Here is a 16,938-nt window from a genome sequence, read left to right as displayed (position 1 = left end):
GAGAGCGATGAACCCTTGTCTGATCTTAGTTGCTGTATATCATCGTTGTTGGTTGTTGGCTTGTAGTTGGGGGAGCTCCTCCAGATCCAGTGGTGCGGTTAGCACACACACGTGGGAAAGGTCATCTGCCACAATGTTCTCCATGCTATAGATATAGAGTGCATCGGAAGAGTGCTGACAGATGTAGTCCATATGGCGGAAATGCATGGGCAGAAGATCTTTAGCTGGATTATGAATAGCTCCATGAGTGGCTTGTGATCGGTATAGATCGTGAAGGGTTGCCCCTCAAGGTCACTACAAAAATGTTTAATCACCCTGTACGCTGCAAGCGGCTCATGGTCAAATGCCTACCACTTGCACTGGCTCTTAGTCAGTTTCTTGGAAAAGAAGTGGAGGGACTGGGTGGAGTCAGTGGTGTGATGCTGTAAAACGGCGCCCACAGCCGAGTCACTGGCATCAGTCGTGATCAAGACACGGGCCTCAGGGTCAGGATGGGCGAGTGTGACGGCTTTGGCTAGTGCAGTTTTAAGGTTACCAAAAGCATTGAGCATAGGTAGTGTCCACTCCAACTTCTGTTTTCCAGTGGTGTTCTTGCCAGAGAGTGTGTCAGTGAGGGCGATTTGGATGGAGGCAGCTTGAGGAATATGGCGGCAGTAAAAGTTTGCCACACCCAGAAAATGACGGAGCTGAGCATAATCTTCGGGGAGAGGAAGTCTCAAGTACGATTTCAACACGAGAACTCATTGGTCGGAGGCCGTCGGCAGAGACAGAATGGCCGAGGAAGGTAACGGATGTGGAACATAGTTGAGATTTATCATGGATGGTCACCACGCCATTGGCAGCGAGGGCCAAACTGACTGTGGCGAGGTGAACTTTATGCTCCTCAGTGGGGGAAGAAAAGATAAGGATATCGTCTAAGTAAGTGTAACCAAAAGGCAGAGGAAGCAAAATTGAATCAATGAACCATTGCCATGTCTGCACATTTTTCAATCCATAAGGCATGTAACAGTATTCAAGTAGGCCAAAGGGTGTGATGATAGCCATCTTTGGAATATCCAGTGGATGCATAGGAATCTGGTGATACGCTTTGAAACAATCTAATATGGAGAAAAAGGTAGAGCCATGAAGCAATTGCATGAAATATTGAATATGTGGTATGGGATAGTTATCGATAATGGTGTGGGCATTAAGGGACCTGTAGTTGCCGCACATGCGTAGGGAGCCATCCTTTTTGGGAACAAGATGAACAGAGGAAGACCAGTTGCTATCGGAGGATGCCCAAAGCCAACAGACCCGGTATAACTCTGGCACCAGCATCTGGCTTCTGTGTGGGTGGCACACCAGTCACGGTCTTTACCACTTTTTTGCTATTGGTACTGAAGGCACACAGCTCACCCGGCAGCAAAACCACCTGAACACGTGAAATAGTGATAACCACCAGCTCCACCTGCAGCAACAAAACCTGCTTCCCACAATGCAGTGGTCACCACATCTGATGCTGTTGCCTCTTTACCAGTTGTGCACACTACTGCTCCTGCAGCCTGTGGCTGCTAAAATTCAACTGTTGTTGCATTACATACAATACAGCCAGGAAGCTGTGTAGACGCTTAGACAGTGTGAGACACAATATCGGCACCATCACTGCCGCAACACTATCAGAGTCCCTTGGCATTATCCTGTCGACTACACCTCTCCTGCTTTAGCTCCACTAAGAGGAGACGAATGTGGCGAGATAAGATCTCATTTCTACCACAATGGAGTTCCCAATGATGGTCCCATTTCTAGGACTATGACAGACATTGCCCCCCAGCCACATGGACTCTAATGACACCCCCTTTCTGTGCCATCTATATCAGCACTGGAGTGAACAAGGGAAAATTCTGTATGATCATTCACTGCCGGCAGACGGCCTAGTTCACATTACTTCTCATTGCATTAATATCTTGAGTGTTTTTGTCTCTCTTACATTATGTCAAACTATGCAATGCCTTTTTGTTACAATCTGAGTTTCTATGTTTGCTTTGTTCGCCATACTAATGACTGTTAGGTTTCTAACCCAGAGCTCCAGGCTCTACTGCTACAGCAACAGCACACTAGTCCTGTCTACCAGTCAATTTCAATGTGACTTTATCATCTATTTTGACTTACATGCAGCAATTCCATTTTTTACAATATTATTATTGTCTTAATAAAAATCTGTTCAGCACAACATTCATTCACTACTTTTAAGTATGAAGGTCCCACTGAAAATATCTCTGCACATGTCACCACCAGCATACAGCCTGGAGGCTTAACCCCAGGCTCTTCATGTACCACTGCCGGAACTGGTACTCAAACAGATCTCCCTACCCTGTTTTTTCCAACCAGAGTTGCTGAGCATTCAAAAAAGAAGGTCTTGTCATTTATAATAAAACACTTGATTGGCCCTGTTTCTGCCAGGGTGTTGATTATAGCACCTAAAAGTGTGGAATATCCTCTCCAGAATCCTTCCTAGCCTTCTCAGTGTGCTATTCTACCATCTCCCAACCAAAATACTGTTTTAGTTCATTCTTATACCACCCCTGCTTCCAACCTCGACCCGAATGGGTCATATCAGAGTGAAAGTCCACAGTTTAAGGGCTAACCCATTTAGTTACCCAGCACACATTATCCAAGCATCAAAGACAGTGTCATCAGTTAAAACAGTCAATAGAAGGATCTCACGGAGAAACTGAATCCGGATAGGAGTACTACAATTTTTTGGCAACTTTGTGACTTTACAGGCCAGCAAAAGTCTTATATTAAAGGATGTTCACCAGTATTGATGAGGACAGGACATTTGCACAAAACGTGTCTTTTATTTACACAATTTCACGATACAACTTGTAAAACAGAGTTAATGAACAAGACTTTCTTTTTCCTCTTTAAATTTATAATGCAGCTCTTTGCAGTCCTCATTGGAAATGTTCTCCCAGCCAGTACTCTTCATGTGGTACACTGCAAAGAATATCAACGAAGTGTTGAACAGATATTTGATAATATTTATATTTGAAACAAAAAACAAGACAGTACAAAGCATAGTATTTTCAAGGCAATTTGTTTTGTTTTGAACGTGAATGTAAACAATGTGTGTGTGTGTGTGTGTGTGTGTGTGTCTTTTTTTTTATATATTATGAAAAAGATAGCAGCTACTCACCATATAGTGCAAATGCTGAGTCACAGATAGGCACAACAAAAAGGCTGTCAAACAAAGCTTTTGGCCAAACAGCCCATCATTAGAATAGAAACACACACACACACACACACACACACACACACACACACACACACACATTTTGGTACAACAAAACACAAGAAAAAATAACACAGATATGGCTGTTAGTTTATATTATGTATAGGAACACTGGCCATAGTGTGTTCCCTCACACATACTTGCCAATGCCCATCAATCTGTTAATTTTGATTCACTGAAATGTCGTAAGTGTCTACTAGCTGTAGTGATAAACAAGAAATAACTTTAAAAGGAGAAACATATGGTTAGATTCAGCAGTCTGTAGTACAAACACAGATATAAACAGGTAGTAGCAAATACTGTATAATTAGTATCAGAAAGTCAGATGATTTTGTGTTTTTATATTTGAAACTGGAAGTGCACCAAATTTGTATTTCTTCTGTTTTTAATCAAACAGAGAGAAGCAATAAACAAATTTTCTCATTTAATAAAAACTCTTTTATACCTTCTGGAAAGCCTTTTTTAAAATAGTACTTCAAGAAAGAGACCAGATACACTACGTGATCAAAAGTATCCGGACCCCCCCCCCCCCCCCCCAAACTGTATGTTTTTCAGCAACCTCAGTAGTCATTAGACATCATGAGAGAGCAGAACGGGGTGCTCCGCGGGACTCACGGACTTCAAACATGGTGAGGTGATTGGGTGTCACTTGCGTCATATGTCTGTACACAAGATTTCCACACTCCTAAACATCCCTAGGTCCACTGTTTCCAATGCGATAGTGAAGTGGAAACGTGAAGGGACACATACAGCACAAAAGTGTACAGGCCGACCTCGTCTACTGACTGAAAGAGACCGCCAACAGCTGAAGAGGTCATAATGCGTAAAAGACAGACATCTATCTAGACCATCGTACAGGAATTACAAATTGCATCAGGATCCACTCCAAGTACTAAGACAGTTACATCGAAGGTGAGAAAACTTGGATTCCATGGTCAAGCGCCTACTCATAAGCCACACATCACGCTGGTAAATGCCAAACGATGCCTCGCTTGGTGTAAGGAGAGTTAACATTGGACGACTGAACAGTGCAAAAATGTTGTGTGGAGTGACAAACCACGGTACACAAAGTGGTGATCCAATAGCAGGGTGTGGGTATGGCAAATGCCCGGTGAACATCATCTGCCAGTGTGTGTAGTGCCAACAGTAAAATTCAGAGGCGAAGGTGTTATGGTGTGATCATGTTTTTCATGGAGGGGGCTTGCAAGCCTTGTTGTTCTGCATGGCACTATCACAGTACAGGCCTACATTAATGTTTTAAGCACCTTCTTGCTTCCCACTGTTGAACAGCAATTCGGGGATGGCGATTGTATCTTTCAACACGATTGAGCATCTGTTCATAATGCACAGTATGTGGTGGAATAATTACACACAAATAACATCCCTGTAATGGATTGGCCTGCACAGAGTCCTGACCTGAATCCTATGCAACACCTTTGAGAGGTTTTTCAACACCAACTTCGTGCGAGGCCTCACCAACTGACATCGATACCTCTCCTCAGTGAAGCACTCTGAAGAATGGGCTGGCATTCCCAAGAAACCTTCCAGCACCTGATTGAACGTGTGCCTGTGAGAGTGGAAGCTGTCGTCAAGGCTAAGGGTGGGCCAACACCATATTTATTTCCAGCATTACTCATGGAGGGTGCTACGAACTTTTAAGTCATTTTCAGCCATGTGTCCGGATAATTTTGATCACATAGTGTATCTTATGTGTCTACAGTGACGGGGGTAAGACGAGTTAAAAGACAAGTATCGCCTCTCAATCAGCTGATTTACAATTACATATCAACAGTATTGCTGTCATTGATATAAATGACATGCATGAAAATGTCAGTCCATGACTCCCATACACCGAAGCCCCCATGAGAAGAAACAATAAAAAACAATAATATTTAAAGCTGCTGATCACCACTGTAATACTACCTGTATCTCAGAAACAGTATAGTCCTCTGTTCGTAAAAACTTACCTCTTACAATGCCCCCGCTGTAAGCATCCCTGTGAGTTGCATGATAAATTGCACGTCGACCTAGATCGTATGCTTCTTCATCAGATAAATCCCAGTTATATCCAGCATCCAAAACACCGAAGGCATACACCGAGCCAGAACCAACCGAAAAAACTTTTCCTTTTGTTCTTGTGCCTTCATTGTCCACATAGTAGAGTCCTGGTCCCTGTCAAATGCATATCCAAGGAATGTATATTCACCTTTTTTCACCACACTGGATGTTGCATGCCATGACTATTAAATATATTTCTGAGGGAGAGTTTACAGCAACCAGTTACTACAGTGTTTTAAATATTGTTACTTACCAGTTGAGCAAATGCAGATACTTTCACATCCATTTTTGGTCAGTGAATATTTAATTTATATTTGCATTTGATGACTAACTACAGTTTCCAATATTCATTCTTGAAATTAAAATTAATTGTAATAGGTACATAGGTATTACATGAAGTGTCATGTGCTGGACTCAGACCTGAACCTGGATTGTAAGCTTATCATGATAAGGGAGATGGGAATATACTAGACATGGCCTACACCTTAATAGGAGGTGTAAAGATGGGTTGGTTGAGCTCCTTTCAGATAATATATGGGGTGGGGGGGCGCACAATCACACACAGCAAAATACCTGTGGTTACTGGCGTCAAAGGGGCACCTTTTTTAGGTTAGTATCAGGATTCAGGCACCCTATTTTAAAAGAAGTGAAAATAACAGAAGAGCCATACAAAATACTTAATAATCCACAGAAAAGTAATGTTAAGCAATGTAAAATCCAGGATGGAAAAATGACAATATTATGAAAAGGATAGTTGCTACTCAGCATACAGTAAAGATGCTGATTGGTAGATAAGCACAAGAAGACTGTCAAAGAAAGCTTTTAGCCAAACAGGCCTTTATCTGAACTAAACACGCACAAGCACACATGCATGCACGCGCACACCCTAGGCAAACCCAGCTGACACACATGACCACAGATCCTGGCTGCAAGGACAGATTGCAATCAGCAGCACTTGAGGGAGGAGGCTGGGGTAGGGAGGGGGAGTGGTAGCAGGGATGGTAAAGTGTTGTTATTGAGAGCATACAGGGCTGAAGTTGGCAGAGGGTAGAATAGCAAGGTGCAGTCTGGAGGTTAGACACAGGGCAAGCATTTCCCAATGGAAAAGACCGTGGGTGCGTAGGTGGAACAGAGGGCTGTCTAGTGCTGGATTGGGAACAGGGACATGGATAATTGGGTAAAGGACAATGAAGGATCCTTGGTGGCACAGGCTGTAATGCAGTCATCGAAATTAAGAACATCGTTTGGGCAGTGTGCTGAGTAACTGGATGGTTCAGCTATTTCTTCGCAACAGTTTGTCAGTGGCCATTCATGAGGACAGACAGCTTGTTGGTGGTCATGCTCCAAGCAGAATGCAGCACAACGGTTGCAGCTCAGCTTGTAGGCCTCACAACTGGTTGCACAGGTAGCCCTGCCTTTGTGGGATAGGCGATTCTTGTGTAGGTGATGGTGGAGCGAGGTTGTACACGACAGGTCTTACATCTAAGTCTATTACAGGAATATGAGCCACGAGGCAAGGAGTTGGGAGTACGGGTTGTGTAGTAATGGACGAGGATATTCTGTGAGGGTGGGGACGATGGCGTGTAGGACATTCCTCATTCATTTCAGGGCATGATGAGAGTAGTCGAAACCCTGGTGGAGAATGTGATTCAGTTACTCCAATAACAGGTGGAATGAGTCACAAGGGGCATGCTCCTGTGGCCGCACCGTGGGACTTTGGGAGATGGCAGGTTAATGGAGGGATAAGGCACGGGAGATCTCTTTTTGTACAATGTTGGGAGGGCAATTACAGTCTGAAGGCCTATGTGAGACCTTTTTTATATTTTGAGAGGGATTGCTCATCCCTGCAGGTGCGACAGTCACGAGTGGCTGGGCTATATGGAAGCAATTTCTTGGTATGAACTGAGTGAAAGCTGTTGAAGTGAGGGTATTACTACTGGTTGGCAGATTTGATATGGACAGAGGTACTGATGCAGCTTTTTTGAGATGGAAGTCAGCATCGAGGAAACTGGCCTTCTTGGTTGAGGAGGACCAGGTGAAGTGAATGGGGGAGAAAGTGTTGAGGCTCTGGAGGAATGTGGATAGGGTGTCCTCACACTCGATTCAGATCATGAAAATGTCATCAATGAATTTGAACCAGGTGAAGGGTTTAGGAGTCTGGTAGGTTAGAAGGGATTCCTCTAGATGGCCCATGGACAGGTTGGCATAGGATGGTGCCATGCAGGTGCCCATAGCTGTACTATGAATTTGTTTGTAGGTGATGTCTTCAAAGGAGAATCAATTGTGAATGAGGATATAAATTAGTCACGGGAATCTGTTGGGATTTGGGAAAGACACTGTTCAATATCAGCAAGGCCACTGGCATTAGGAATGTCAACGTAAAAGGAGATGGCATCAATAGTGATGAGCAGGGCACAATGTGGTAAAGGATGAGGAACTGTGGAGTGTCTGCAGAGGGAATGGTCGGTATCTTTTATATTAGGTTGGTACGATGCAGGTAATAGGCTGAAGGTGTTTTTTTTATCTAAAAGTTTATCATCACCTTTCCAATTCTATCTGCTGATAAAGGCACCACCACTACTGGTCTGAACTGCAAGGATTATCTGGCAAAAGAACTCTGCCAGCTGTCAGATTCATCTACCCACACATCCTGCCTCAGTGACACCATTCCAGAAATCCGGCAGGCTCTCCAATCTCTGCTCCAATTCTGAGGCCCATCCCAGAACCTCTCCCGGAGTCCACCCCTCTCCTTACCCTGACTAGTCCCTGGTCTCCTACCTTCTACATGCTTCCTTAAGCCCACAAAACCCAACCAACCAGTACGGCCCATTGTGGCCGGTTACTGTGCCCCCACAGTGAATGTCTGCTCTCTTAGACCAACACCTTCAACCTATTACCCAGAACCTAACCTGCTGTATAAAAGATACCAATAATTTCCTCCACCAACTCTCCACAGTTCCTGCCCCTTTACCACATGGTGCCCTGCTCGTCACTACTGATGCCACCTCCCTGTACACTAACATCCCTAATACCCATGGCCTTGCCACTACTGAACACTATCTTTCTCAACAACCAACAGATTCCAAACCCACAACCTCCTTCCTAGTCGCTATGACAAACTATATCCTCAACTTCCATTACTTCACCTTCGAAGGCATCACCTATAAACAAATCCAGGGTACAGCTATGTCCACCCCCATGGCACCATCCTATGCCAACCTATTTGTGGGCCATCTACAGGAATTCTTTATAACCACCCAGAATCCCAAACCCCTCAACTGGCTCAGATTCACTGATGACACCTTGTCATCTGAATTGACAGTGAGGATATCTCCTATCCATATTCCTCCAGAACCTTCTCTCCCATTCACTTCACCTTGTCCTCCTTTCACATCCCGCAACTACCCTCCCGACCTGGTACAGAAGCAAATAACCAGAGCTACTTCCTCATCCCCTCTAACCCAGAACCTCCCACAGAAGAACCCCGAAAGCACCCCACTTGTGACAGGATACTTTCTGGGACTGGATCAGACTCTGAATGTGGCTCTCCAACAGGGATACGACTTCCTCAAATCCTGCTCTGAAATGAGATCCATCCTTCATGAAATCCTCCTCACTCCACCAAGAGTGTCTTTCCGACGTACACCTGACCTTCGTAACCTCTTGGTTCATCTCTATGAAATCCCCAAACCACCTTCCCTACCCTCTGGCTCCTACCCTTGTAACTGCCCCCGGTGTAAAACCTGTCCCATGCACCCTCCTACCACCACCTACTCCGGTCCTGTAACCCGGAAAGTGTACACGATTAAAGGCAGAGCCACGTGTGAAAGCACGTGATTTACCAACTGACTTGCCTACACTGTGAAGCCTTCTATGTGGGAATGACCAGCAACAAACTGTCCATTCGCATGAATGGACACAGGCAGACAGTGTTTGTTAGTAATCAGTATCACCCTGTGGCTAAACATGCCTTGGTGCACGGCCAGCACATCTTGGCACAGTGTAACACCGTTCGGGTTATCTGGATACTTCCCACTGACATCAACCTATCACAACTCCGGAGATGAGAACTTGCCCTTCAATATATCCTCTCTTCTCGTTACCCACCTGGCCTCAAGCTCCGCTAATTTCAAGTTGCCGCCCCTCGCGTACATCACTTTGCCTCTGTACTTCTGCCTCACCTGACATCTCTGCCCAAACTCTTTGCCTTTACAAATGTCTGCTTGTGTCTGGATATGTGCTGGTGTGTGTGTGTGTGTGTGTGTGTGTGTGTGTGTGTGTGTGTGTGTGTCTCTAACTGTCCCTTTCCCCCCTAAGGTAAGTCTTTCCGCTCCCCGGATTGGAGTGACTCCTTACCCTCTCCCTTAAAACCCACATCCTTTTGTCTTTCCCTCTCCTTCCCTCTTTCCTGATGAAGCAACCGTGGGTCGCGAAAGCTTGATATTTGTGTGTGTGTGTGTGTGTGTGTGTGTGTGTGTGTGTGTGTGTGTGTGTGTGTGTGTGTGTTTTATTGTGTCTATCTGTCTACCTACCAGTGTTTTCCCGTTTGGTAAGTCACAGCAATTTTTTAATATATTTTTCCCATGTGGAATGTTTGTTTCTATTATATTCATGACATTGTAGTTATATATACCACATGGAACAAACACACACATATGCTAAATGAATTTTTCAACAGACTATGATCACAAGGAATTACAATTAAACTATCAAAATCACAACTTGGTAGGCATAGGTGAAATTTTTGGGACACACAGTGAGTGACACTGCTTGAAGGTTCTGGACAAAGTTCAATAGCAATTAGTGTACGTGGGTCCGGTTTGATTCCTGTCAGTTGCATAATTGTATTTTTTGAATATTCCAAAATATATCCAGTTGGATATATTCAAAAAATACAATTATGCAGCTTCGCAACAAAATTGCGCGGAATTTTTGACATAAGTACCATAACCACTTAACCTCACATTTTTATTTACTCTGTATTTCATCATTTGGAGGTTAGTTATTTTCACATAGGGCACTTCTGACACTGTTTCCTACCGTAGGGCAACAACACACCAACAATACTTCATCACAGTGGAAGAATAAAAATTGTAAACAGACGATAATGTAAAGTGTATCTTGAAAATCATGTGAACAGCCGTCTGATGATGAACTTGCCAGTTCGAAACCGGTAACGGTGCTATTTACCTAAATAAATAGCAGTATTAATAGTGACTGGTTGCTGTTTTCGTCTTTGTAAGAATTAACCTACATTAATTGTACACAGTCACAGTCTCCCCATGTCAGTATCAGACAAAATAGCAGTAACAGAATTAATTACTTGGTATGTATACTTAGGGTATGTACACTCTGGATCATAGAAATGTATCGTGGATATGAAAAAGTACTACTACTTTAGAAACATGAATCGACAAGTACCAAAAATATTACACTAATGTGAGATATGCCAAAAGGTAAAAATAAATACTTCAGGAGTACACATATTGCTGTATACCATTATTAGAGGAAAACAGCGTAGCAAATAAACTATGAGATGACTATTTTAAACAAGTTGCTAAACCTAAGAATCTTTTAATGAACAATGGGAGCCAGTTTACATCCACAAACCTCCAAGAGTTTTTAGCATGGGAGAATGTAAACCGTATTTTGAATTCACACTATCATCCTGAAAGTAACCTATCAGAAAGGGTTATGCATGATGTGAGATTTTTTTCTGAGCTTACTGTGTGATTAAGCTTTCAAAGTGGATAGAATTAGTGTTGAATGAATTGCCACTAAAGTGTTAGCACTAGAGGTAACAGGGCAACAAGTAGAAGGGGAACCCTTCTTGAAATGGGTTAAGTAGCCAGAAGAAAACTCTGCCCTCTAGTTGATGTCAACAAAGAATATTAAAGAAGAGATGACTATGGAAGCTGAAATACCGAGGGGGGACAGAGAGAGAGAGAGAGAGAGAGAGAGAGAGATGGGGGAAAGGCACTGCTATATCATACAGAGTGGGATGCAGCCTTTGTTAAAAGTCACAAGAGAAGTGACAAGTGTGGAGAGACAAAGAGCAAGTTTTACTCACCATATGTGGGACCATTCATGATAACCAGAAAACCACATGCAAAGGCAGTAATATTAACAGAGACAACAACCAGCAAAGAAAAGTGTATGTATGATACCCAGGACTTAACAGCCATTCACAAGAAATTATAGAGTGTAACAAGCTTATTAGGAAATTTGTACAAAATTAAGTAATTCAGAAATCTTATGTAGTTAGTCCCCAGCAGGGTCAATATAATGACCTTAACCCATTGTTTATAAAAGCGGGATACAGGTAAGGCTAATGTATGCTAACACTATTATGATATTAATAACATGATGAATGTTGTTTTACACGCCTTCACTGAGCGGTGGCAAGAGGAAGGTGATTACATTATAAGTGGTGACTCTGAGAAGTTACGATTGAACCTGACTTGAGGTATTTAGTTGGGCAGTGAACCCATCAAGAAAAACAAAGAATTTTTTTGTTCCCTATAAGGATTTCCACAACAATACAGGTATTTGTTATTGCTGCATGTACAGAGCGAGTTAAGTAGCAGCTCCAAGATGAGGCGTCTGTTCTCAATTATGAAGCGATTAATGCAAGCTATAGGTATTCCAAGGGTGTACATAAAGAAAGAGCTGTAGAATGTCTACACTAGTATTAGTACTGATAGCATTATGACTGAGCAGAAATTAAACCTTTCCTCAGTTCCTCCACTTATAACCATGTTACAAGTCATTACATATTATTTCTGAATTAGAGAAGTTTTGTCAGGAAAGGAATATGAGAAATTACCATTTAGATGACAAACTGTTTATCAAATGTTCTTCCATTTTGTATACAATATTTTATTTGGTTTTGGGTGTGATTATAGTGGATTTTATAATGGAACTAAGCTTCATAACGACACCCCAAAAAAGAGTTATACGAATCGTTGCATACAAATACACACAGAGATCGTTGGGTTCCAATATTGAGTCGCTTTCAACCACAGGAATAAACAATTCAACCGTGAGTGTGGTCGCTGACAGTGAATCAAAATCAAGTGTTCCTTAAGTTGGATTATCGACTAATATGGACAAAAAAGACAAAACAAACATTGCCACCACGCAACATCCAAATACCAGCAGCCCTAAAAACAGTTATCAACTAACACAAACATGTAAAATAAAACTATTTGCAGACAGTCAAGGATGGAACACAGCAGCCAAATTTGTCTAGAAGCAGTCACAAAATAACTAGCATAGTAAAACCAGGTGCAAAATTTCAGGCAGTGACTTCCGTGAACCATGACATGAAAACAGCAACAACAAATAACTTTTTTTGTGTTCTTAGGGGGGCACAAATGATGTAGCAAAAAACAAAATGAAAGACCTAGTGATCTCACTTGAAAGAAGGCTAAAAGAGCTGAGAAGTTCAAACATGATTGTTTTCTTTGTTCCACAGCACACTGACTTGCCAATCCAGTCGTGTTAATAAAGAAGTACAAAATACAAATAAGCAGATCCTAAATATATGCATGAGATTAAAAAATGTTACATTTGTGGACATAAGCTGTGTAGGAAGAAGATTCCACACATCCCATGGTTTACAAATCAACAGACTAGGGAAGGACTTAGTTATAAATTGGATCCAAGAAATAGTGAACAGCAAAAATATAATGTGCAGTGTTGTGCTACAGAGGCCATCCCTATCAAGGACAAAAATAACACATATTTGGGAGAATCAACCATGAAATGTCAGGTCAGTAAAGCAATACATTGGCAGGACAAGAGCAATGTCTTAAGACAATAAAACCTTCCACCAGTGCAACACCAGATGCAAGTGTGTGTGCCTCAAGCAGATGTCAGTCCACAAGAGAATAATTTATCACTTTTGCATTATAATGTACAGGGGTTAGGAAACAAAATAGATGCTTTTGAATCATTTATCACAGGACTATCTCCACACGTAGTAATAGTTACAGAACATCAGAAAACAGTGAGCAACATTCAAATTGCAAATTAGAAGGTTACAACCTAGCTACGTTCTACTGTAGAAGACACAATAAAGGTGGTGGTGTTGCCATCCACACAAGAAAATGAGTTCATAACTGCCAAAAAGTGCTATGGGGGAAGTATTTCTGTGTTGACAAAGATTTTGAAATTGCAATTCTTAAAATCACATTTTGCCCTGTTCCTTTCTGTGTCGTAGGTGTATATATATCCCTCTGTGGAAGCTGTGATGCTTTTCTGAAATCACTTGATTGATTTTTAAGTAAATTAATCTCAGGCTGTAGAAGTGTAAATCTTGTCATACTGGGAGATCTGAACATTGACACTTTACAAGATGGTCAGAAAAGCAAAAGTTTTACGGATTGTATCCCATATTATGGGACTAAAGATTTTTTGGACTAGTACCCACCAGAATAGCTAACAATCATAGTAGTTCAACTGATCATATCACAAATTATGAATACATTATCTGATCAGACGTAATAAATGGTCATGTCTCAGATAATTTAGGCCAAACACTAGTGCTAAAATGTAATACCAAATTCAAACCAAGAAAAAAAAAGTATGAGCACAGGCAAATATTATCAGCAAACAACATTGCTACAGTAAGTTACAGTTTAAGCTAGGAATCATGGGAATCAGTTATGACTACCATTGGGGTCAACAATAAATGGAACATGTCCACAGAAATTATGACTGAGCACTTAGATAGAGCCATGAAATTAAAAAAAGGAGCCTTGAACAAATAACTGAATAATGAAGTTATCTCTGACCCTCTTCTAATCACCAATATTTTCAATAATTACTTCATAGATACTGTCGAAAATGATGTCTATGAAACAGGATATACAGCACTCATTTGCGAGTCCAGTAACAAACAAACTCCAGCACACTACCTGCAAGCACATATGACATTCTGCAGCATTAGATGAAATTTCTCCATATCTATTGAAGAAATGTAAACATGAAATAATGAAAGCACTAGTTCATTTTATAAACTGTGTTCTCGAAGATGGTGTCTTTCCTGTCAAGTTGATACTTGTCTGTAGTGAAACCAATACACAAAAATGGGGAAATAAAGAATGTACAGAACTACAGACCCATTGCCTTTATCTCAACTTTCAGCAAACTGATAAAGAAAATAATATTAAAATAATCTTTGAACATGACAACAATGCTGAAATATTAAGCGATTTCCAGCATGGTTTCAGAAGAGTTCAAAGTACCAAATCAGAAGCAGTACAATTTGTCCATAATGTACTTGAAAAAATAAATGAAAAATCCCAAGCAGCAGGAGTATTCCTGGACCTCTCAAGGGCTTTTGATAGAGTACATCATCAGGTGCTCTTATCAAAAATTGCAAAGAGTGGTGTCACTGGAAAACTCATGCAATTACTAGACATATTTAAAGGGTAGGCAAAAGTGTGTGGAGATAATGTATTCTAATGGAGAAATACTGGAGAGGAGAAGGTCAAATATAAGAAATACACATTTTGGTGTTCCTCAGGGCTCTATTTTATGTCGAACCCTATTCATATGCTATACAAATGACTTCTTAAGTTCTCCTGACAGTAAGCAATTTATCACTATGCATGCAGACAATACATCTGATGTCTGCTTTGCAGACAATGAGCCCATCCTAGTCAAAGAGATGCATAACTTTATTGAAAGAGAACCTAAAAGTAAACATAGAAAACACTAATATTATTAATTTTAAACCAAGTGGTCCAAACAGACAAAATACTGTGATTGATGAAATTCTCCCAGCCCTGTAAAGATTGTAAATTCTTGGGTTTATACATAGATCGACTTTCATGGAAGAAGCAAACTGATTATGTCTATTACAAAATAAAACACAGTCTATATGTATTAAGAAGATTATCACCATATCTTAATTCTGAAACCTTAATGACTGTATATTATGTATTAGTGAATCCTTTCTTAACTTATGGAATAGTACTATGGAGTGGGATATGCTAAACTAATATGAAAGAGTGTTTTCATACTGCAGAAGCGAGCCTTGATCATAGCAAAAGTAAAACCAGGAACTTCTTGCAAACCCCCTATTCATTACACACAATATTCTCACAGGTTATGCCATGTATATACTAGAACCATAATGCTAGTAAAAGAAGACACTATGATCACAAAAAGAAACGTAGATATTCACAACTATGAAACAAGGCACAGAAAAGATTTTCATGTGGTTAACAGATTTTAACTTTAACAGCGCAAAGCCCCTATGTCAAAGGGACTGTTTTTAATAACTTGTTACCAAATGAAGTTAAGATATTTATTGACAGGTGATACTTTTAAAAAGCGAGTCAAGCAGTGGCTTATCCAAAAAAAAAAAAGCCCTTATAACATTACTTTATCGTGAATTACAACATAATAAGAAATAATGTAAACTAAAACAAATTGTACCTGTAAAAACTTTATACTTCGTTGAAAACGCACATGCGGGTAAAATTACATGTTACAAGCAATAAACTGAAATGAATCACGAGTGTTGTACTATGTAACTAAAGTATTTTAAGTGATACATTGCCTGATCAATTTATGTTGGAAAGGTACAAATGTTTCAGATAACTACATCTGTTTGTTACTACCGTAAGGTGGCCAAGAAACAGCCGGACCACCACACTGTCGAGCAAGCCGCCCAACACAACGTTCTTCATTTCACTCACTGCTTTACAGCCTGTGCAATCTGGATTCATGCTGAAAAATAGTTCACTTTCAATTGTAACAGTATATGGATACCCAATGGGAAATTTTGAACTATTTACGAGAAATATGGGTTCCTTACTGTGCCATCTGTCAGACAGTAGCAAGTAGTTAATAGTTTGTGGTGATTTCAATGCAGATTTTCTAAGGGATTCTGATATGATAAACGATCTGGAAACCTTATTTGGGTCCTACAATCTGATCTCGGTAATTAATTTTTCAACACTGATGGATAAAGACAGCAGGGCCTGTATCGCTGATGTTTTCCTTGATGAAGCTCAAAGCAAGAAAATAATTGTTTACCCAGTAACAAATGCTCTCTCTGATCATGATGCACAGTTAGTTAGGATCAACAACATAGCATGTTCCTGTATGGATATAACTCAGTGGAAATCAGTTAGAATAATTAATGACTCCAGGCCAAGTGTTTTTAAGAATAGTTTACAGATGACGACATGGGATGTAATCTATAATGAACCAAATGCTAATATAAAATTTAATTTATTTCATTACAATTTTATATCATTATTTGAAAATAGCTTTTCGCATAAGCTAATCAGAAAGGACACTAAACAACCACGTAAGAAAACATGGATTACTAGAGAAATAAGCATCTTGTGAAAGGAAAAGGAAATTTATCTTTTGGCAAGAACACGTAGGGATTCTGAAGTACTACAAGAACTACTTGAAATTATTAAGAAAGGTTATTAAAAAATCAAGGAACATGCACATTATGTCATAAATCAGTACTTCCGATAACAGACTTAAGGCTATACGGAATGTAGTGAAGCGAGAGAGAGAACAACCAGCCACAGAACAAAGAAACAACACTATTGACCTGAATGGAAGGGCTATAAATG

The 16,938-nt window shown here is 40.8% G+C and overlaps 1 protein-coding gene across 1 annotated transcript in view; it reads right to left on the bottom strand.

The window, feature by feature from the left end:
* Nucleotides 1-2,817: 2,817 nt before the first annotated feature.
* The window catches only part of LOC126416357 (proteasome subunit beta type-5-like), a 46,749-nt gene continuing 32,628 nt past the window's right edge, over nt 2,818-16,938 (bottom strand). The window contains exons 4-5 of the mRNA XM_050084038.1: nt 5,239-5,443; nt 2,818-2,976 (exon numbers count right to left, since the gene is read on the bottom strand). Of these exons, the coding sequence (XP_049939995.1) occupies nt 2,876-2,976; nt 5,239-5,443 (306 nt within the window). The 3' untranslated portion in view covers nt 2,818-2,875. The remainder of the gene's footprint in view (nt 2,977-5,238; nt 5,444-16,938) is intronic.

Source organism: Schistocerca serialis, chromosome 8, assembly GCF_023864345.2.
Source record: "Schistocerca serialis cubense isolate TAMUIC-IGC-003099 chromosome 8, iqSchSeri2.2, whole genome shotgun sequence".
NCBI lineage: Eukaryota > Metazoa > Arthropoda > Insecta > Orthoptera > Acrididae > Schistocerca > Schistocerca serialis.
This window is presented reverse-complemented; position numbering and strand designations above follow the sequence as displayed.